The sequence below is a fragment of the Marmota flaviventris genome, chromosome 18 (genome assembly GCF_047511675.1).
Source record: "Marmota flaviventris isolate mMarFla1 chromosome 18, mMarFla1.hap1, whole genome shotgun sequence".
NCBI lineage: Eukaryota > Metazoa > Chordata > Mammalia > Rodentia > Sciuridae > Marmota > Marmota flaviventris.
Window position 1 is genome coordinate 17105672 of NC_092515.1, and position 21126 is coordinate 17126797.

At 55.3% G+C, this 21126-nt stretch overlaps 2 protein-coding genes across 3 annotated transcripts; one reads left to right on the top strand and one right to left on the bottom strand.

The window, feature by feature from the left end:
- The first annotated feature begins 557 nt into the window (after positions 1–557).
- Positions 558–6876, top strand: LOC139702654 (inactive serine/threonine-protein kinase TEX14-like). The gene is made up of 16 exons (XM_071604188.1): positions 558–690; positions 2941–3055; positions 3367–3532; positions 3610–3764; positions 3848–3908; positions 3985–4109; positions 4220–4312; positions 4763–5098; positions 5176–5327; positions 5407–5600; positions 5685–5757; positions 5843–5919; positions 6007–6162; positions 6297–6428; positions 6586–6689; positions 6780–6876. The coding sequence occupies exons 1-16, from the start codon at positions 558–560 to the stop codon at positions 6874–6876; spliced, it is 2169 nt and encodes a 722-aa protein (XP_071460289.1).
- Positions 6877–7018: 142 nt separating this feature from the next.
- Arhgap33 (Rho GTPase activating protein 33) lies at positions 7019–19419 on the bottom strand. 2 transcript variants are annotated; one of them, XM_027941374.3, is made up of 22 exons: positions 19349–19419; positions 18077–18174; positions 17888–17972; positions 17421–17501; positions 17180–17317; positions 16679–16771; positions 16010–16132; positions 15845–15922; positions 15693–15759; positions 15551–15610; positions 15309–15461; positions 15123–15225; positions 13620–13764; positions 13458–13540; positions 13267–13374; positions 11547–11692; positions 10744–10897; positions 10514–10659; positions 10353–10427; positions 8752–9429; positions 8270–8661; positions 7019–8185 (listed from the first exon to the last, which is right to left on the bottom strand). In XM_027941374.3, exons 6-22 carry the CDS (start codon positions 16769–16771, stop codon positions 7406–7408), a joined length of 3384 nt encoding a protein of 1127 aa, XP_027797175.2. In that variant the 5' UTR covers positions 17180–17317; positions 17421–17501; positions 17888–17972; positions 18077–18174; positions 19349–19419; the 3' UTR covers positions 7019–7405. The 2 variants fall into 2 exon arrangements, with proteins under 2 accessions (XP_027797175.2, XP_027797173.2); XM_027941372.2 differs by having other exon boundaries at positions 7019–8661; positions 19349–19418.
- Between the last annotated feature and the right edge of the window lie 1707 nt (positions 19420–21126).

A 21126-nucleotide genomic window follows, 5' to 3' on the forward strand; every position in this document is an offset into this window, starting at 1 on the left:
CAGACTCCGCCCCGGCCCCCTCCCTTCACTAGTCCCTTCCATCAGCCTCCAGGGACCCTCCCCAGCCCAGACGCTGCAGCTAAGCTGCAGACCGCCGCAGCTTGGCCACTCTTCCGATTCCTCCTCCCGCCACACTCAGGCGCCGCCTGGCCCTCCTCAGGCCCCACCTGGCCCTCTCCCGGGCGGGTAGACCACTCCGCCTCTTCCTCCACCGCTGGCCTCTTCCTCCAACCAGCAACGTCCAGAGCCGCCTCCTAAGCCCTCAGACGCTCTTCCAGACTCTGTCACCTTTGCCACGCCCTTCCCCAGCCCCCAGCTCCTCTCCCAGCCCTTATGCTGCCCTCGGGCTTCGATCCTCAGGCTCCCTTACAGCTGACCTTCTGTTATGGACCACGCCTCCACTCCTATCAAACCCTCCCAAGTCCCCTTCCCACCCGGCCAGTTCTGACTTTATTGCATTGCTTTATTGCCCCCAGAGGTGCGGTCCTTTACCTCCTTCTGTCCTCACGAGACCCCCTAGCTGACCCCCAACCAGGAACTGAGTCCACAGCCCACAGATGCCCTCGCTGCCCTCACGCTTCCCAGTGGAACTGGGCTCCGTGCGGGATCCAGATGCCCAGGTGGGCCGTCTGCATCGTCTGGCGGTGGCCGGGGGCCCAAGCTGGGGTCTGGCCAGGCTCCTGCGGAGAGGTGAGGACCTGGCTCCTGGGTGGCCTGCGGGACAAGACCAAGGGGCTTGAGGTGGGGTGGGTGGGTGTGGAATGTACAGCTTCAGTTGGCCAGTGAACAGCTGTATACACCAGCATCTACTGTGCGCCGGACTCAGAAGTCCGAGATGGGGATTTTAGGGTGAATCTAACTTCTGAATCATTGAGAATGAAATCTGATAGTGGCGGTATAAGAGGAATGAGGATGAGACACATCGGACAAGTGGCTTTTCAGATGGAGTGAAACTTTAATCCTGCGGTATAGGAGCCAATCATGCAAGAGAGAGACAGACAAACAGACAGACCCCGACCCCCTTGGAAGCTGAATGGCCTATGCAAAGGCACTGAAATCAAAGCAAACTGGGCATGTGTGTGCATGGGCTCTGGTAGAGGACTCAGGTCCAGATAGTAAAGGGCTTCAGAATGTGTGTGAATTTTGTTGGATTTTGTTCTCAGTGGGATGGAAAACCATTGGAATTGTAAACAGGCAATTAACATCACAATGAGCATTAAAAATTTACAATTTCTGTTTTCATTGATTTTTGTTAAGTTCTGGCCTATTTCTGAACTTGCTTAGTTGTTGTAATTGTTGATTCTTTATTTTTCTTAATTTTTTAATGTTTATGATTTGTTGGCTGAAAATGGTTAAGGTTTGGTCTTTGCCCTTCAATATTTGAACTCTTAAGTTTCTTTTTCTTCTCTTGAGTATTAGCCAGAACTCCCAAACCATGTTGTTGGCAGACATAGTTTTCCTTGTTCTTTTTTCCTCCTTTTAATTAGTGCATTATAGTTATACATAATAGGAGGGTTCATTTTGTCAGAATCGTACATGCATGGAATTTGATTTATTCCATTTCAGTTTCTGGTCCGCCCCCCCCCCCACCTTTTCCTTCCCTTCTTTATCCTTGTTCTTGATATTAAAGGGATTGAGTCTCTATTTCTGTTTTATCATGCTTGCTATTGGCTTACAATTCTTATCAAGTAAGGGAGTTCCCGTCTATTTTCTGAGGTTCTCTTCCTTCAATTATAAGTTGATATTAACTTATATCAAGTACTTTTTTATCTACTTAAGTATGTGATGTTTGTCCTTTAATCCATGAATGCATTTTATTACATGGATAGCTATTCTTGTGTTGAATAATCCTTGCTTTCTAGAGATAAAGCAATTTTATTTTATTTAGTGTTTTTGCATACATGATTACAAGCAGAACTGATAATATAATTGTTTTTTCTGGTTCTGGAAACTCTTATCAGGTCAGATTGACCTCAGAAAGTGAGCCTTACCATCCTTTTAATTTTTATTGTTTTGGAACAACTTGTGTAAGATTATCTAGTTCTTAAATGATTTGTATTTAAAGAAGATGCCTTTGTGTTGCATGATGAGTGCAAAAACCATTTAGAAGACCATTGCAAAAGATGGGCTTGAGTAAAACATGATGCAGTGAATGTGGTATTCAGAGGTTCTGGAAGGTCTACATTTGAGGGGTTTTTGAGGCAGAGAGCCGGCCGGGGTGGACCAAGTGCATGATTGATTGTTTCTGCCGAGGACACAGGGGTACAAGGACAAGGACACTATGCATTGGCCCTCCTTGGCGCAGGACCTGGAGAAAGAGGAACTCATGGGGAGGGGCATAGATATAAAGCATGGAGCAGAGGGTGAGTGAATGGGAGGTGGCATCTGCGCAAAGTGATGATGGGGAAGGACATGGGGGAAGGCACAGCATTGAGGTGGCAGTGAATAAGAGGTTGCCTTTAGGTGCAGTGTTCTAATGAGAGATTTCCTTGTAGAATCCAGAAAGTTTGCTTTTCTTGAAGATTGAAGGCTGGACACATGGGACCTGTATATACAATACTGAGTTAGGGCTGGGTGAAGGTTGCCTGTCGCAGACAGTGGGACAATGCACAAGGTTTCGTGATGGTTCCTTCCTCCCAGCCCCATTGTGATCTTGACACCTCTAGAGATATGGATGCTGCACGACAGGCAGATGTCGCTCCTTGTTCTGTGGACCTAATGGTGATTTCTGGTGCACCTTGTTGAGGATTGAGTCCTCAGCAGCTGGTGCATGTATGTGGAGGGGGTTCTGGGACACTGATGGAACCCGGGGTCAGGGGTCACCCAGTCAAGGAGGGACAGTGGAGGCTGGGAATTGGCAAGAATGTTTGCCTGATGGCCCTAGGACCTCTGCCTCAGGAATGCATGGCAGGGGCAGTCCTAAGTCTTGCTGCCTCTCAGTTGTCCAGGTGGATGGTGAGAACTCTGCTGGGCAGACGGGGCTTTTCCTCTCAGCACTGTTGGGCCACAGCTCTGCCGTGCGGCTTCTCTTGGCCTTTGGCGCCAACCCCAACCAGTGAGTGGACAGGCCAAGATGCCCCCACACTCCCAGGGTCCTGAGCCTGAAAGCCAGGACTCCTCTTCTATCCCTTGGTGATCCCCTGGTCCTCTGGGGTAGCCCTTTCTCATCCCTGCTGCTTCCCACGTTCACAGTGGTCCTCCTCTCAGCCCCACAAAGACCCAATGGCATCCTCAAGTAACCCTTCCCATTCTGGTACCACTTCCCTTGTTCACAGTGACGTCTCCATCCCCCAGCGCCATCTTCCTGCCACTTTTTGCCCCTGTTCCATCCTTTCCTAATCCATTCCCACCCTTGTTCTGCCCTAGCCGCTGCCGTGATGGCAGCACACCAGTGCATGCGGGCGCCTTCTCAGGCTGTGGCCTGGTGATGCTGCACCTGCTGCAGGCGGGGGGTGACCTGCGCCTGCATGACCAGCAGGGTCGCACACCACGAGACTGGGCTGAGCAGGGGGGTGCCAAACCATGCTGGGAGGTAAGCAGTGGCGTTGGTGCAGGTGGGGACGTCAGGGCCAGCACCGTACCCAGCCTCACCCACGTGTCCCCATCCAGATGCTGGAGCTGTTGCAGCTGTGTCATGCCCATATGTCAGCACTACTGCATGGTGCTGACCTGGCACCTACTACTTCCCTGGGTCAACTGCAGGCCAGCTCCGGGAATAGCATGTGTGGCTTCCTGTCCTCTCTGTGGCTGGTACAGACAGACAGGTAATGTTCTGCACCCTGGAGAGCTCACCCACCCATCGTGCTCAGTTACTCCAGATTCACCCTAAGCCCACCCTTTACTCCAGAACACTGAAGTCAGAGCAGATCAGGAGATCCCCTCAAATCCCAGTTTTGGGGTTTGGCCAGGTAAGTGGGAGGTATTGGGGGAGAGTGGACCAACCTTGTCTTCTTCGTGTCTCATGGCCTTGCTCCCCGTCCCCAGCTGAGCAGCCTGCAGCCACTGGGGCTGGTCACAGGCATACCCCTGGTGGACCCCAAGGAGCTGCTACCAGCCCAGGGCGAACCTGACCGCACCTACGAGAGCACTTCCCATACCCTCATGGTCAAGTGAGAGCCCCCTCTTGTGTTCTTGCAGCGCCCCCTGCTCCCTGGCCCCCTCACAAGGAAATCCTGCCCCCATGTCTCAGACCTGCCCTCTGCTGCTCCCCATTCTCTAGCCTCCTGTGGAGGAGCCACCCTGTGGCTGTGCGGCGGCTGAAGGTCCCAGGAGCCCACCCTGATGTGCTGCTGGCTGACCTTCAGCACTGCAGGTATCCTGTCCCAGCCTCCCCGCTGCCCAGCCTGCTCCCTGCGCCAGTCTCCACCTGCCCTCCCGACTTCAGCACTCCATAACCCCACGACAGGGCAGTGTGGTGATAGCCATGGTTAGTCTTCACCTCTGGGTGGAACGCAGCATGGAGCCTTCGAGCTGGAGTGATTCCCCTTCCACTGGAAAGTGGATGCCCAGTTCTTTGTGCTGTGTCCCGTGGGCCTCGGAGAGGAGGTGGGCATAGGGAGGGGTAAATGGATGGGGAGTATGGGCTCAGTGCTGGTTCTGCCACCGCGGGGCTGTGCGACCTGGGTCTCAGGTTTTCCTCTAACTGGTGGCTGGTGCAGGTGGCCTGCCTCTGGCACAGGGTGGGTGGTGTGTGCTCAAGAACAGAATCCACCCTGTGCAGGTTGGGCCTGCTTGTGAGTGGCCCACTCTCCTCCCTGCCTAGCACCCTGCACCACCCCAACCTGCTGCTGCTGATGGCACTGAGCCCCTCTGTGGACCTGTCGGGGCTGTGCCTCCTGTTTGAGCCCGTGTGGCTGGGCTCCCTGCACGTGGTGCTGCACTCACAGAGACCAAGTGAGGAGGGTCCCCAAACCGTGCCAGGCTTGCTGCCCGGCCACCTGCTGCTGCAGGTGTTGGAGGCCCTGCTGTTCCTGCAGGCCCGCTGGCGGGCCCACGGTGGACTCACCTCCCATGCCGTGCAGCTGGTGCGGCCAGGCCTGGCTAAGGTGGGCAACCTGGAGCATGGGCGCCCACTGCACCAATGCCGGCTGCGACCCAGGTGAGTGCTTTCGCCACCCGCCTGCCCTGTGAGCCTCCCAGTGGCCACTGCCTCATCAGGCCCCTTGGGCTCCACAGGCTGCAGCAGGGCTACCCTTGGGGGAACCAAGGGCTGCCCCCACCCCCTGAACTGTACCCATGGCTGCCACTTGAGCTGATCCACGGTGACATGCCTGCCTCCACCTCAGATCTCTACAGTTTCTGCATCCTGGCTCAGGAGGTTTTCACTGGTCAGTGAGTGACCACCCTATACCCTGGCCCATTGAGGCATCCCACCTGGTTGGGTTCCCTGATTGTACTTCCTCATAGGAGAGCTGCCCTGGGCTGGGAGAGAGGGGCCTGAGGTGAAGGCTAAGCTGGAGGCAGGTGAGAGCCCAACTCTGGACCCCATGGTGCCAGCCCCCTACCAGGCCCTGGTTCAGGCTGGGCTGGGCCTAGGGCCTGCTGACCGCTGGGGCAGCTTGCAGAGTACTCGATACCTGCTGCGGGAGGCCATGGCCCAGGTACAGGAAGGTCAGCAGGGGTTGGGGGTAGTCATGGAATCCCAGGCAGGTTTTTGTCCCCCACAACACGCCTCCTTTCCACAGGACTCATCCCCTGAGGTTGGTTCCACATTGGAGTGGACCACACTGTCCCCTCTACTGCAGGGTTCTCTACCAGGTTAGAGGGCAAGGAAGGGTGGTGGTGGTGCTGGGCGTAGCGGATCTGTGCCTCCCGGTTACAACCAGTTGCTCTGTCTCCCTAGAGAAACTGTTCTATGAGGTAGCTTCCAGAGTCAAGACCAGACCCAGGCCTGTGCCACCAGGCCCCATCCCATCCCAGGTAGGGGCCGGGGAATGGAGGTGGGGGACCAAGGCAGGTGTGGGGCACCTGGGTGACCCATGCCCACTGTGCCATTGTTCTCTGCAGGCCCTGGAGACTCCTGAGGCCACAGGCCACAGCAGAGTGCAGAGGAGTGCAACCTTGGACTCCGGCAGCAGCTTGACTCTCAGCAGCAGCCCCAGCTGCAGCCCTAGCCCCAGAGCCAGGGGCCGCCTGCACTGCCGTCTGGAACCTAGCTCCATAGTGCGGACACCCCAGAGCCCTTGCTAGCCCAGTCCCCCCTGCCCAGTAGCCCCCTGGCCCCCTCTCCTCTGACCAGTGAACCTCCCCACCAGGGACTCTGAACCTGTTACCCCTGACCAACCTGCTTCCCTCAGGGCCCTGCCCTGCCCTCCAGCTTCCAGGAATCGGCCTCCCTGCTGGGGACCCAGAGCTCTGAGGAGCAGTTTGAGAGGAAGTTCTCAGTCAAGATTCAAGCCCTGCAGGGGCTGCTGCAGCACCCACACAGGGTTGCCCCGCTGGACCCCCGGCCCTGTGAGCCCACCCCTGCCTGGTGACCCACAGGGAGGCTTCCACACCTTGGGAGGCTGCTGGCAGGGAAGGCCATGAGGGCAAGCGAAGTGGAGGACCCTGAGCCCACCCACCATGCGCCTTCCGTTCTTCCAGGCCCGCTGGAGCTCCGTGACCCCCAGGGGCAGCCCAAGCCTTTTTCCCCTGCAGGCACCTGGCACTGAACTGATCGCAGAAGGGCTCTTCTCCAGCCTGCAGCAGTGAGAAATGGAGCCCCGGTGGGGGGACCCTGGGCTCCTCCCTCATCCCTGAGGTGACCATGGGTCTCTCCCTGCCCCACTGCTCCCCAGGATGGACCTTCTGGAGGAGATCATGGCAGAGCTGCAGAGTGGATGCCAACTGGAAGACAAGCCCAGCCTCAGCCTCACCCCTGGCACAGATTGCTAGGGCGCCAATAGGGCGCCAATGTCCTCTCCCTGAGGATATCACCCCCCTGCAGCCTTCCAGTAGAGACAAGAAAATGATAAAGCAACCCCCAACCCTATGTCTTTTTCATTTGCCGAGTCTGGCCCCAGCATGACACAACAGCCACATTTTCACCATTTTTATTCATTAATTTTGTCAGATGGTTTAGTGGGGCACACGAGGAAAGACAGGCAGGAGTTGTCCCCCTACCTCCTGTGCACAGGTCAGGACAGGCAGGGGGCTCCCGGAGGAGGAGAGAGAACAGGGTTTCGGCCTAGCCCTCCCCTGGATTTGTGCGAGAGCCCCAGAAGGGAGGATGGTGGGGAGATAGGCAAACCCTTCAGCCAGGGTGGACACTGATTTGAGGTGAGGGACCATCAGAAGCAAGTTACAAAGTTAGAAACCGGGGGTAGGGCTCAGGAACTCAAGTAAATACAAAATGAAGGATTGGGCTGGGCTGAGAGTCACTGAGGGCGAAAGAGGGGAAAATAAGATCCTTGTCAGCTCTGGCTCAGCAGTAGCTTCGGGTCTGGCCCTCAGAATGGAGAGACCAGCTAGGCGTGGGGTAAGGGGGTGGGGGACCAGCCCCCTCCCCTCTCTGACCCCCATTTCTATACAGAGACCCTCGGTGGTGCTCACCCCCTCTCCCGTAGGCTGGTGGGGCTGCCCTGTAGAGCAGGAGAGGCTCTGGAGGGCCCCAGGGGCCAGGTACCCTGTGAGGGGTACGGGGACCCCAAGGTGCCCGCTGCTTCTGGGGAAGGCGGGGGGCTGGGGGTCCGGGATCTGAACGACTTCGGGGGTGGGCCGGAGGGGAAGAGGAGGAACAGGAAGAGGCAGGTGAAGGACCCCTGGGCCCTAGGGCTAGGTTGACATAGAGGGGCTCAGGCCGGGTGGGACGTCGGGCAGAGTGCTGTGGGGCTGAGTAGCCAAGATGGTCAGGGGGAAAGCAGGAGGGGGGTGGGGGGTAGCTGACCAGGAAGTCAGGGGACCTGTGGAGTGGTGGTGACTGGCCAAGCATGCCATATGAGGCATTGAGCCTATCAGGGGGCATGGAGCGAAAGGGACTCCAGGACTGGGTAGGGCCCGCGTAGGAGGACCCCTCGCTTGCCCCAATCTCATAGTACAGGTTCTCTCCCCTGTCTGGAGGGCCCAAGGAATTCCTCCAGACTGGGGCTGGGGAACTGGGCTGGAAGGATGGGGGGCCCAGGGGATACAGGCCTGGTTTGGGGGCCCCAAGGAATGGTGGCAAGCACTCCCGGGGGGCTGGGGAAAAGAAGCCAGGAGTAGGAATCTGTGAGGGGACAGAACATGGGGACTGAGCTGCCATCTCGGGGGCATCCCTGCACCCCCCACCTGCCCTGAGCTGGGCACTGACCTGTGCTGGGCCTCTGAGTCCCCTCCTTGAGGTCCCCATGGGCCGCTGGCTCCTCACCAGGCTCCCATCACTTTGTTGTCTTGGTAGGTAGGATGGGGGTCCTGGGGCCCAGGCACCCGAGTGGGCCAGGGAGTGAGGGGGGGGCCCACTCCCTGAGATCCCCACGGGCTCCCCGCCTACTTCCAGGGACAGTGAGCGGCGGAAAGGGGAACGGGGAACAGATGGTGTGCCCCCATGCTCCTGTTGGCTCTGTCGCTCGGCCACCTGCTGAGCCCGCTCAGCCAGGGCCAGAGCCATGAGGCGTGCTGGGTTCTTGGGGGGTGGAGGTGGGGCCCCCCCAGGGCGCAGGAGGGTCAGGGGTGGGGGTAGCAATGGTGAATCCATACCAGGACCTACAGAGAAAGGAATGGGAAGGAAGTCAGCTGTGTTGTGGGACAACCTCAGGGTCTATGAGAGTATTAGATGGACCAAGCAGGACTCACCATGCTGGCCCTGGGTTCCCCGGGGACTAGGCAGTGCCAGCTTGCTGCTGATCTCCTGTTGACAGGTGTCACTCAGTTGGGTCTCGGCTCCACGCAGCAGCAGGGGAATAAGATGGGGGCGCAGGCCAGGGCCAGGGCTGAGTGCTGGTGTTGGGGTGGCTGAGGCAGGTGTTCCCCCAGCCCCCAGCAGTTCTAGGACAGCAGGTGGCACTGATACAGCCAGGGGCTCTGAGATGTCCAGGGCAGTGGGTGAAGCAGGACTGGTGAGCCCCCGAGGTGAGAGAGCCTGGGGGGTCACCCTAGGTGGGAAGGCAGAGGCAGAGGCCGGGGGTGCTGGGCTGGCAGGAGGTGCAGGGTCCCCTGGGGTGGGGCTGCTGCAGCGAAATGTAAGGGGATCAAAGTCAAGCCCCCGCAGTCCCTCCAGGCAGCGTGGTGGGCTGAAGTCCAGTTCATCACCATCATCTAGCCAGGCTGAGGTGCGGTGTGAAGGGGACCCAGAGTGTGGCCCCAGGCCAGCTGCTGAGGACTTGGAGGAGGAAGAGGAGGAGGAAGAGGAAGAGGAGGAAGAGGAAGAAGATGAGGAGGACAGGCTCTCGCAGGAACCAGCAGGTGCTGGGCCCACAGGGAAGGCGTCACTGCTGGAGTGGGGTCGCCGTAGCCTGTGCAGCCTCTGGAGGCCTGGAGGGGGCACAGTTAGAGACCAGACGTCAGAGCAAACAGGACACAGGTCCACAGAAAGGCAGGAAGCAAACAAGAGGCACTTCCCTAGAGAGGGCCAACGAGGCCGTGGATTTAGGAAGAATTGTTCAGGCAAGACCATGAAGAGACCATTCCAGATCCCAAACAAGAATGGAGTCTTGCTGCCCCAGGGTCTGTGAGCTGCTGGGCATCCAGATGGGACTGTTTGGGGAAAGCAAGTCACCCTTGTCCTGTAATTTCAATGTGTGCAGACCCTACAGTAGAGCACCTCTACTCCTGGGAATGTGGCAGAGCAACCTATGACAGGGACTCCTCACCCTGGGGATTTAGGATGGGATACCACCCCAGAAGAGAAAGCAATGGGCTGAATCTGGGCTATGCTCAGCAACACGGATGGCAGTTCGTAATGGAGTTGTGAATGAAAAATTCATTCTATAGACGGCATGATACCTCCTCGCTCCTTTCTTAACATTTCCTGTAAATAGTATCAGAAGCAACTAGAACTGAGCAGTATGTTCTTTACACATATACTTGTATTCGATAAAACCTTGAAGCAAGTTCATGATCAGCATCAAATTTAGAGGATGGGGGAGAGGGAAGGGGCTCCTGGACAAGATATTAGGGCTCTTCTAGCTGTGCTTAGGGAGTTGGTGGGTATTCATAATATTTAAATTTTTTGAAAAGGAATGCATAAACAAAAGACTGTTTTAAAGGAACCTGGATGAGCCAGGAGGCAGAGTGTATAGTGGATTTTAGCCAACTCATTGTACCTAAAGTTCAGATTTTAAAAATTTAAACATTCAAGAATCCTTCCAAATCTGAAATATAACTTTTGGGGACAAAACCAGGGCTTCAGTTCCCCTATGATGCTTGGGTACATGTAGGGCCTACCCCCTGCTCACCAGCACCGCTGGCCTGGGATGACAGAGACTCTTCGCTCTTGGCAGATCTCAGTGTGACTGTGTCGGGTCGACTGCCTGTGAGGAGAGGTAGGAGAGGTAGGAGGGCCTCCACACACCATCCCCCCACCCCCCGTGCCAACTGCACAGCCACAGCCACTGACCTGAAGGCTGTGGTGGGGCTCTGGTACCCCCTAGCCAAGGCAGGGGCTTCTTTCGGGGGACACTGGGGCCCCGGCCTAGAGCAAAGAATGTCTTCCAGCTGCTACCCCCTGGCTTCCGCTGTTTCTCACCTCTGTCCCTTTTCCTCCTGGGGTTTGGGTGAGAAACAAAAGGCAATTTGAGTCATGGCACACCTCCAGTCCTCCTCCCCGTCCCCCAAAATCCCACTCACCTTTCCACAGGTGAGGCGGGGGCCTTGGGAGCTGTGGGCTCAGTGGGTGTTCCCAGCCGACCCTGGGTGCGAGCCTGAGCTTCCTCCAGTGTCAGCAGGCGAGTGGAAGGGCCACTGCCCGCAAGAGACTTGGGCCTGGGGAGGAGGCAGCGGCCTGGGGAGGTCAGAAAGGGGGAAACTATCAGCTTTGGGGTCACTTAAGGCTACAGGCAAAGCCAAGCGCCACAGCCCAAGCCCCGGCCCGCAGCATGCCCACCCGGGCTGGCAAGGCAGGGGGCCAGGGTGGATCAGGCGGGAATGGGGGTGGGGCAGCAGGCAGGCGAGGAGGAGAGGTGAGGCAGAACGAGCTGATGAGAAGGCAGCTCCCAGCAGCCAGCAAGGGCAGCGGCTCTGGTCAGTTACCTCGGGCCAGAGGGCCCTCCGACGAGCTGAATCCTGACTGGGCTGGGGTCCCGGGCAGGGCAGGGAGTCTGGGCAGGGCCCAGGCAGGGTCAAATCTGGGGACCTCCCACTTCCTCCCAGGTAGACCCATGGCCCCAAGTGCCCCCAGGAGCTATAAGGGGTGAAGGAAGAACGGCGTCCTGGCCAAGAAGTGGGGATCCTGAGCGTAGGAGCTGAAATGAGAAGGAGGGGGCGGGGGGGGGGGCAGGGAGAGGGATGGGCCGGGCGGGGTCCTCAAGGAGTTGGGAGGGAGGTCCGGCTTCAGTGGGGTAGGGATAGGGCTGGAGCCCACCTGCCCTCCCACTGCTGCCCTGACGTTGAGTGGGCAGTAGTCAAGACATCAGAGGGTAGGATGGGCATACCTGCAGGGTCAAGGCCAGCAGAGGTGAAGGTGTCACTGAACAGGACCTCCACATGGGTGAGCAGGAATTCCACCACCACAGACTGCACCCGAACCTCCCGGAAGGCTGCTGCTCCACCCAGCCCCACTGACTCCAGCTCCATGGACCTGGGAGAAGAGAAGGGGGGGCAGGCGCCTAAAGCCTGGGCTGGCAGGTTCTGGGTGGGCAGTGTGGGGAACCAATGAAGTAATGACTGTCTGTTCAACACCTCAGACTTTCCTGAACTAATCACATGTGGAACTGAGTGCCCAGCCTTTCCCCAAGCTTCCCTACTTGACCTCTCTCTTTCCTTCATACCCACATCCAATCTGTCAGCAAAACCTGTTAGTTTCACCTATAAAATCTATCCAGAATTTAACTCTTCTCCCCTCTACTACACCCTGGCTGCTATGGTTTGGATCACACATATCCCCCATAAGGTCCCCAAGGTGGTGTTATTGGGTGGTGGTGAAACCTTTAAGATGTGGAGCTAGTGGGAGGACTTTAGGTCATTGAAGGCATGACTTTAAGGGGGATTTTGGGATCTTAGTCCCCTCCTCACTTTCTTTTTTGTGTCCTGGCCATTAGGTGCTATAATGTGTTGCTTCGCCACTGGCCAAAGTAACAGGGCCAATTGATTGTGAACTGAAACCTCCAAAACTATGAGCCAATTAAACCTTTTCTCTTTATAAGTTAATCATCTCAGTATTTCATTACAGTGATGGAAAGCTGACTGACACACTAGCCCAGAGTCTGTTCCCTTCCACATGAACATCAGAGCACCTCCTCCCAGGCCTCCTGTTCCTATCCCTGTCCCCAGAGTCTATTCCTACCTATAGCAAGAGGGAGCCTGTGAACAAAACTGAGTCAGATAAGGGCCTTCCCTGTTCAGAGCCCCATCCCAGCTGCACCACACTCCAGCTAAAAGCAAAATCCTCACTATGATCCGTGAGTCACGCCTCTATCTGGTCTGATTACTTCTCTGACCTCATCTTTACCTCCCCTCAATTCCTCTCACTCACTCAGCTCCAGCCACACTGGCCTCCCTGCTGTTCTTCCCACACATCAGGGTCCACCCCAACCTTCTGTTTGCACTCACTGCTCCTGTTTGGCTTGTTCCTTCCCAGAGTCCACACACCCTACACAGGTCTTGACTCAAATATTACCTTTTCAGTGCAGTCTTCCCCACCCACCTTTTTAAAAATTGTAGACCTCCTTATCTGAACCCTTGGTCTTTCTTTTCTGTTTAATTTCTCCCATACTTTTTGTGCCCTTTTTTGATGCACCACCTGTTTTACTTATTTGCATGTTTCCCAGAACATAGAACTCCTCCAGGATACAGATTTTACTTGTCTTGGTTAGCAGCAGATCTGCCAGGGCTTACCTTGCTGCTGGCCATAAAAAAAAAAAAAAAAAAAAAGGAAAAGAAAAGACATAAGCCTTCTCTGCCATTCTATCTAGAAACTTCAAACTGCCATGACTTGGTACACTTCCCTTCCTGACTCCTCTCTTCCTTCTTGGTATCAGACATTACACTGTATTTTTCTTTATGATTCATTGTCCATTTCCTCCATGGGAATGTGGGTCCCAGGAGGATAGGATCTTGCTCACTACTGTGTTGCAAGTGCTAAGATCAGGGCCTGGTACATGGGAGTTACTTGTAAAATATGAAGAGGGTCATGCTGGTAAGCTGCCAGTTTACCGTAGGAGGTTGGGTGCCCAGACAATGGCCAGGTTGCGGGCATGCATGCTGGTGTTGGCACTATGTCGTGCCATTCGAGCCAAGTGCCTCAGCAGGTACTCCAGAGTCCTGAGAAAGGGAGCAGAGGGGGACAGCTGAGCCTCAGCCCCCTTGGAACCTACCACAGTCCTTCCCTGCTGCTCCTGGTTTACCTGTAGTGTGGTGGGGGCAGCTGCTGAATGACATCATGGACTCGAACCAGGCGTTCCTCCTCCCCAGGCACTGACATGGCCTCCTGAGATGGTTGACAGGCATGATGGGGCTGGGCCAGACGCATCCCCACACCCTCCAACCTTGCCAGCTCCCTTACTCACACTGAACTTCCCATAGAGTTGGTAGGTGAGCAAGGGATTTGGCAGCTCTCGGAAATAGAGCTTGCAGAGGGAGGAGACACTGTGGATGTCCTGAAGGAAGGCGGGGCCAGACAGTTCAGGGATCCTCTCACTGTCAAATTCATGCCTGAGGTCATTAGATGCAGAGGAGGAAGGTTCAGATCAAATTGGCTCACCTGACCATATTCCCCTAGCCCTACCCCAAGTTCCCGCAGATGAATATAACTGTCTTCCCTAGGCCCAATGCTGAGCTATCCAGGGAGAGAACCTTACAATCCCCCCCAAAATCCTTGTGTGGCAAAGGCAAGGGTGCCCCATTTTAAAGAAGAGGACACTGAGGCTCTGGTGTGTGATACCTCTGCCTATAACTACTGAAGGCTGACTCCAGAGCGACCATGTTCCTACCATGAAGTTGTGTCATTCATCTGGCTTTAAGCAGTCACTGGAAAATGCAGATAAAATCCTAGCAACCCCCTACTCATAACTCTGGTGGGGCCCAGTGCTAGAAGGTGAAGCTCCTGTGTAGAACAATCTCCTGTTGGTCCCACTGCTCCTTCGGGCTTTGAGCTCTCACTTCATGGCCTCTGGCCGCCCCTTGCTGTATTTTGTTTTTTCAATACTGGGGATTGAACCCAGGGGCACTCTACCACTGAACCCCTAATGCTTTTTTATTTTAAGACAAAATCTCACTAAGTTGCCCAGGCTGGCCTTAAACTTGCTATCCTCCTGTCTCAGCCTCCCCAGTAGCCTGGGTTACAGGTGTGTGCTACCATCCTCATTCCTTCCCACCACTAGACTGTTATGAAGTCTGTCTCTTCTTGGCTTAGAATCCTTCTGTGGTTCTCCCTGGCTCAGAATAAAAGCCTAAATCCTAACAGTCACGAAAAGGCAGGGCACACACTGCCAACAATCTCCACCCCATCACCTGCTGCTATCCCCACTGCGCTGGTTGCTTGCTCCACTATGACTGCTTTTCCCAGGAGATCCACGTGGCCTGTTCCCTCACCGCCTCCACAGCTCTTCCCCATGAGGTGCCTCTGCCCACACTATCTAAAACTGCAATCCTCCTTCCTGGTTGATCCCCCTTACCCCTAATCAATTTTTCTCCAAAGCATCTGTCACCTTCTAGTAAACTCTTATCATTTTTTTTCTTTTTTTGCTCTTTTCTCCTTCTAGTATGTGAGCCCAATGAGGGCAGAGGTTTCTGTCTTGTTCTCCATTACTAGTGTGGACTAATGCTCAGTATGTGGCAGGTGCCCAGAGAAGGTTGATCCCTCTGCTTATGCTAATTCTACTCTCACCTTTCAGGCCTTAGCTGGAGTGTCACTTCCTCGAGGAAGCCCTCCCTCCCTGACCCCAGCTTTTATTCACCCCTTCTCTGTGCCTTCCTAAATTCCAATAACTATGAACCTGGCACAAAATACAGGGCTGGACTAGAGAAGAGCTCAGTGAATCTTATGGAAGGGGTTGGTGGAGGGCCCTCACCGTAGTCTTTGGATGTTGGAGGACACGCCTGAGAGCCTGTAAATTCCATCCACCACTCCGTGGGCCTCAATAAACTCAGAGCAGCAGCGTAGCACTTGGGGTACTGGGGGAAAGCAACAGAGTCAGGGCTGGGGGGTAGCATCCTAGATAAGAGGGGTGGGGTGGGGTGGTGGACCCAATTCTCACCATCCTGGCCTGAGTTGCTGAGGTGTTCTCCAAGGTCACAGCCAAACACTCTCTGCCGCAAGATTCCCCGCTGCCGCAACCGCTGCCGAGAAGGGCGGGAGCGCATGAAGGTTCGGAGGAGACCAGCTAGCTTCCCACGAGGTCGAGGTACAGCTGTAGGGGAAAGGAAGGCTCCGTAGGGTCAGCTCAGTCATAAGCCTGGTGGGGCAGGGGGAATACACCTGACCCCTGGTTTCCATTACCTGAGGTCAGAGAGGAGATACCCTGGGGAGCTGGGATGCCACACAGGGGACCATCAGCATCTGCGGGGTGGACAATGGGTGGAAAGGATGGATGGTAGGCAGAGGATGCAGGGGGGCCTCCCACTCTGTCCACGGCACTTACCTGCTTTTAGGCCTGGACCCGGCCGCTCTGTGAAGAGTTCTACACACTCACTGGGGAAGAAGCCAACCTGAGGAGGAGGCACTGTCAGTGGCTGGGTCACCTAACTTGGCATGGCACCCTAGACCCACATGTCCAAAATAAGCCAGGCTCACCTGGAAACCTCGCTTGCCTCGCCACCAGCTCCGATCCTCTGTGGGTGGCATGTCAATCACTGAGACAATGTCTCCTACCTGGAAATGGACATGTGGGAGGAGGAGGGTCAGAAGGGGCAGGGGAAGTGGGGAGCCCAGTTGGAGCCTGCTTGCCCACAGCCTCACCTCAAAGGATAACTCATCTGGTGCCTGAGCTGTGTACCGTTTGACCACATGGGCAGCAGCCACTGCAGGGATATTGAGTGAGGCCTCCTCGCTGAGGAGCAGTCGCCGGCCGTGATTGTCCAGCTGAGAGGGAGGTGAGATGCAGCAAGAAGAGGTCAGAAGAAAGAGTTAATAAAGACAGATGAGTTCCTCCAAGCCCAGTGATGTCACTGCTTGTCCCCGGACTTAAGAGCCTCTGTCATTCAGAGCTATTGGTCAATCACCTAAATTCCTGCCCCCCCCTTTAAAACAATTGTCCCTTTTCTCCACACTTGACAAGTCCCAGGACTCTTCTGACCCCAAGACCTCGCCACATACTCCAGCACCTGGAGTGTTTTTACTATCTAAAACCCCTCTGGTTTAAACCAGGTGTTCTTTGAGTTACAGCCCAATCCATTTCTAACTGGGATACTTTTAAATGCTCAGGTTCCCATAGTCCAACACCTGCTAAAACACAGACACACATAGACACATACTTCTCTCACAGGCGCCCACATAGACACTAAAATACCAACGCTTCCCTCACTCTGGCTCCTTTCTTTTCTGTGCCCACACACACTCCCAACTGGTTCTCACACCTCAGACACCCTAGCTTTCTCCTAATTCCAAGCCCCCCCTGCCCATACCCACCTCCATCCAGGTGAGCACAGGCCCACAGTTGAGGTTACTGTCCACCAGTCCTGATAGGGTCTCCAGATACTGTAGCAGCAGTGGTACCAGCATCTGTGGGCAGGTTGTAAGGGTAGGCTCCTGTGAACAGATGCTGAGAGAGCCTCTGCCCTCCCACACTGCCCTGGCTCATCTCTGGGCAGGATCAAAATTCAACCTGGATGCATGGGTGTTGAAATATTGTCACATCAATTGGTAAATAATCTGTGCTAAGCTCCAGTGTGCAATTGATATGGCTATGCTAACCCTCCTGTGGAATCTCTGGCCTTCCCACAATCCCAAAACTAAAGGAAGCCTCCAGAACCCTTTTATGTTTCTAAGGCTTCTCCACTCTGATTGGCTGGGACTCAGACCATACCAATCTTTAAATATTTATCTATCCCCCCACCATGGTGATTTCACTAATGCCTAGTGAAGACACACCAATGGCTGAGGCAGGGGCTGAGACAACAAGTATGTTACCTGAGCAGCCCTGGCACCCTCCGGGGGTGGGGGGAGCTCTGGGAGGCAGGAAAACCTTCGGTCAAATATGCACCTATGGAGATGGGCATCCAGGGAACGGAAGTCATCATAACTACGGAGAACTGGCCAAGAACGGCCCTGTTGGAGCAAGAGGGACAGAAGAGAACAGTGGTCCCATTACATTGAGCAGGACCATGGCGGCCAGTTCCTTAGGCTACATGAAAAGCAAGGGTGGCTTTACCTGACAGGTCACCTGCACCCCAAACACCAGCTCATTCTCTCCAGAGAGGCTGGGGCCTTCACGTTCTGGAGATAGGAGGAGCTGCAGAGGGAAACAAAGGCCCACATGAAGGCCTCACTTTTGTCTCAATCCTGACCTCTCTAAATTGGCACTATCTAGGGATGGGTCTGTGTCACCCTCCTGAACCTTCCCAAAGATAGGACTTAGTGATCTTTTGGTCAGAGTATAGGGCTCTGGCACAGAACAGATAACTAAGAAAAAAATCAGTGAATGAATAAGTCAAATAACAATTGGATGAACAAATGAGCAGCTCTCCCCATCTGCCCTAGCCCCTGCAACTCCTGCTACTGACTGCTCAGACAGGAGGAGCAGCTAGTATAGTAACAGACTTCAGTGATAAAGCAGTTGATATTGGTTCATGTTTGGGTAGGATCTCACCTTCCCATCTGGATGCAAAGACCCCATACCTGAATGTGGCCAAAGTCAACGTTCTCATAGTGGAAATGGGCACAGTCAGCCAGGCGGGGGAAGGGACCTCGAGGAGCTGAGAGCCTGGGAGAAGGTGACACATCACCAATGACTCCCTCCTTCAGGCTCCCTCCCTCTTTAAGCTTCCCTTCTTCCTAAGCTAAACCTTTTCCTCCATCACCCCTCACCTCTTCCCAGGCTTCCCCTTCACATTGGGCCCCCCAGTTGGGGGTACAGGTTGCACTGTGCCTTCCCCTGAGCCATCCAAGCTGTCAGTGCTGCGGGCCTGTAGAGCATAGAGAAGAATCAGAGGCTCCCAGAGATGGGAGCAAAGAGACAAAAGGAGCATTGTTATCTGCCAGCCTGGACCTACAGGCCCAGGTTGTTCCTTGTTCCATGTTTTCCTGAGCATGGGGCAAAATGGTAGGTCACCAGGAGGTAAGGACTGGACTGAGGATAGGCTTCTTCATGTGTGGTCTAGAGTGGAGGACTAGAGGAACAGGGGCCAAGGCATGGGTCATCAACAGGAGAGAGAGCATAGTGGGCTCAGCTCTCCCTGTTTAAGACCCGTCAGTAGCCTCTGCAGGGTACAGTTATCTCCTGCCACACTCTGGACATTCACAGTTCACATCTTGTCAGTCCTCTGCTTCTAACCCCTCCCTTCCTTCCAGATTCTTCACAAGTGCCAGGATCACCCAAATTTGGCCCTGTCTATCCATAGATCTGGACCTTCAATGGCTCTCTGTTGTCTTCAAGATGAAGTTGGAAGTCTCTGGTCTGATATTCAAACTTCTCTAAATTGGTTTCTGTTTACCTCTCCAGTCCTGTCTCTCCCCATTGTCCCTACTCTCAAAGCTCTTGAACTTCTGAGAGTCCAGCAAAAGCACCACCTTCTCATTTCTTTCTATGCTTTTGCACATGCTATTTCCTCAGCCTGAAACCTTTGTCCCCACCCTATCATTAGGTCCTCTCCTCACCCCTCAGGCCTCAACTCACATATGTACTACTCCAGAAAGCCTTTCTTGATCTTTTAGGCTGTGCCAGGCATCTCTTCTAGACTCTCTCCATCCTCTGAGGTCCTCCAATCCCAAGCTCCACAACTTTACCTGACTTTGTCCCATCATAGCCCTGAGCACTCCTGAGATGCCACTATCTGGTGACAAGCCCATCTCCCTCACTGGACTTTTTATCTCCCCAGAAACAGGGCCCCAGGCTGAGACACCCCAGCACACCCAGCACAGAGGTGGGCACAGTTGCTACTCTTCATAGGGAAGATCATTCTGCATTCCTCTCTGGATCTGCAATGCCCAGTGCCAGCCCCATTGTACAGCATGGGCTAGGTAAAACCTGATGAATAAATTAGCCAACTACCAGATGGGAATTCAGGGATTCCCCACATTGGGCTCCAGCTTCTCCCTCCTCCATGTCCCTGCAACCCGGAGTTCATCCCTGGGTCTCACCCTCAGGGTCTGTCCCCTGCCAGCCCATGAAGCTCCCCAAGGCAGGATGGGATCTGACTCTCTCTGTGCCTGGAGCATGTCTGTTGAGTGAGGGAATGAGGTACAAATGGATGAATGGATGAATGGTGGGAGAGGGAGCCAGTGGAGGAGGGGAGATGAGCACAAGAAGATGGAGAGGACCCAAGGATCAAGGGGAGGTACAGTACTGGCTTGTTGGGTGGAGTAAGGAGGGGAGCGGCTGGAAAGGCTAAGGTAAGGGTTCTGACAGATGGGGGGCCGGGGATTGAGAGGAGCTGGGATGGGGGTGAAAATGAGGGAGAAGGAGAAGAAAAGGGTCAGGCTGAGGATGAAGCCGGTGGGGGTGGGGCTCAGGAATGAGAAAGGGGCTGTTGGGAGGAGGAGGAGGCTAGACCAGGGGGGAGTGAGGGTGTGGATGAGGATGCCGAGGAAAGCGCTGGAATGGAGGCTGGTTTCCAGGGAGCCTCAGCAGACCCCTGCGGGGGCCACTCGCGTGGAGCGGGTCCTTCCCTGGACCAGTCCCTCCTCGAAAGCCTGGGTCCTCGGCCACTGTCAGCCCCATTTAGGGCGCGGAGAGGGATGCGCGGAGGGGGCGGGGTCGATGTAAGGGCTCGGACCCAGGACCTGGCCTGGGGACTAGAGGGATCGCGACGAAGGGTGAGGGGCGGCGCAGGCCGAGGGTCCGGGCGGGGCCAGGGGCGGGGCGCGCAGGGAGGGGCCGCGCACGGACAGAGTGACACGCGGACCGACAGACTGACGGCCGCGTGGGCCCCTCACCACCATAGTCGCGTAGCCTCCGTCAGGCCCCGGCCGCGCTAGACCTCTCGTTCATGGTCCTCGTCGCCGCAGCCGCCGCCGCCATGGCGACACAAAGGGGAGGGCGCGAGCCGCGCGCGGGCGGCTGCAGACCCCGCCCCTAACGGCCGCCGGTGGTTTCAGCGCGCGCCCCACGGGGGCGGGGGTATAACGAGGACGCGGCGCCGCTTCTCATTGGCCCCACCCTTGGCCTTTTGGCGACGCCACGCCCACCTGGAGTTTTTTCATTGGCTTTGTCTTGGGTACCACCCCCGGCTCTGTCTCTCTTCGGTCCCACCCCCGAAGTTTGACAGCGCCACGCCCATGACTGCTTTTTATTGGCTGTCATCCTCCTCCTGAGACACACCCCCAGGTTCTTTATCCTTTGCTTCCGACATTTCTAATATTAAGCAATAGACCGTCCTCTTACTTGACTCTCAGTGATCACTACTCCGACATTCTTAATTGGATTCTCCCACGGCCTTAGGGTTTGGGTCCAGTCCTCGAGCAGCTTTTCAAAGCCTCGGTCCTCTACTCCCACCTTGTCAGTCCAGACCCTGACCCCACCCACAGAATCAGGAGGGCGCTCCGCCCACTTTCGTTTTTTATTGCCTCGCACACCCTGCGTGGGATAAAATCTTCAGTCCTCTACGACTTGCCTTCGGCGTACCCACTGGACATTTTCCTCGTCTCCCCTTCTACTGCTTATTACAAGCATCCTCGACTCCTTTGTCCTGGAGAAAGGTTTAACCCAAAATGCTAGAACATGATCTTGCCTCCCATAAAGCCACTCTCAATTATTCCTACAACAGATTGAGCCGTGACCAGGAAACACTCTGTAACAATGCTCTTTCCAAGAGGACGCTGTCGTTGGTCATACCCTCAGAAGAGCCTTCACCTCAAGAGAGCATACGTTGGTTTATACACTCATTCATTTCATAAAAAACTCCGACCAATTTTGTGAA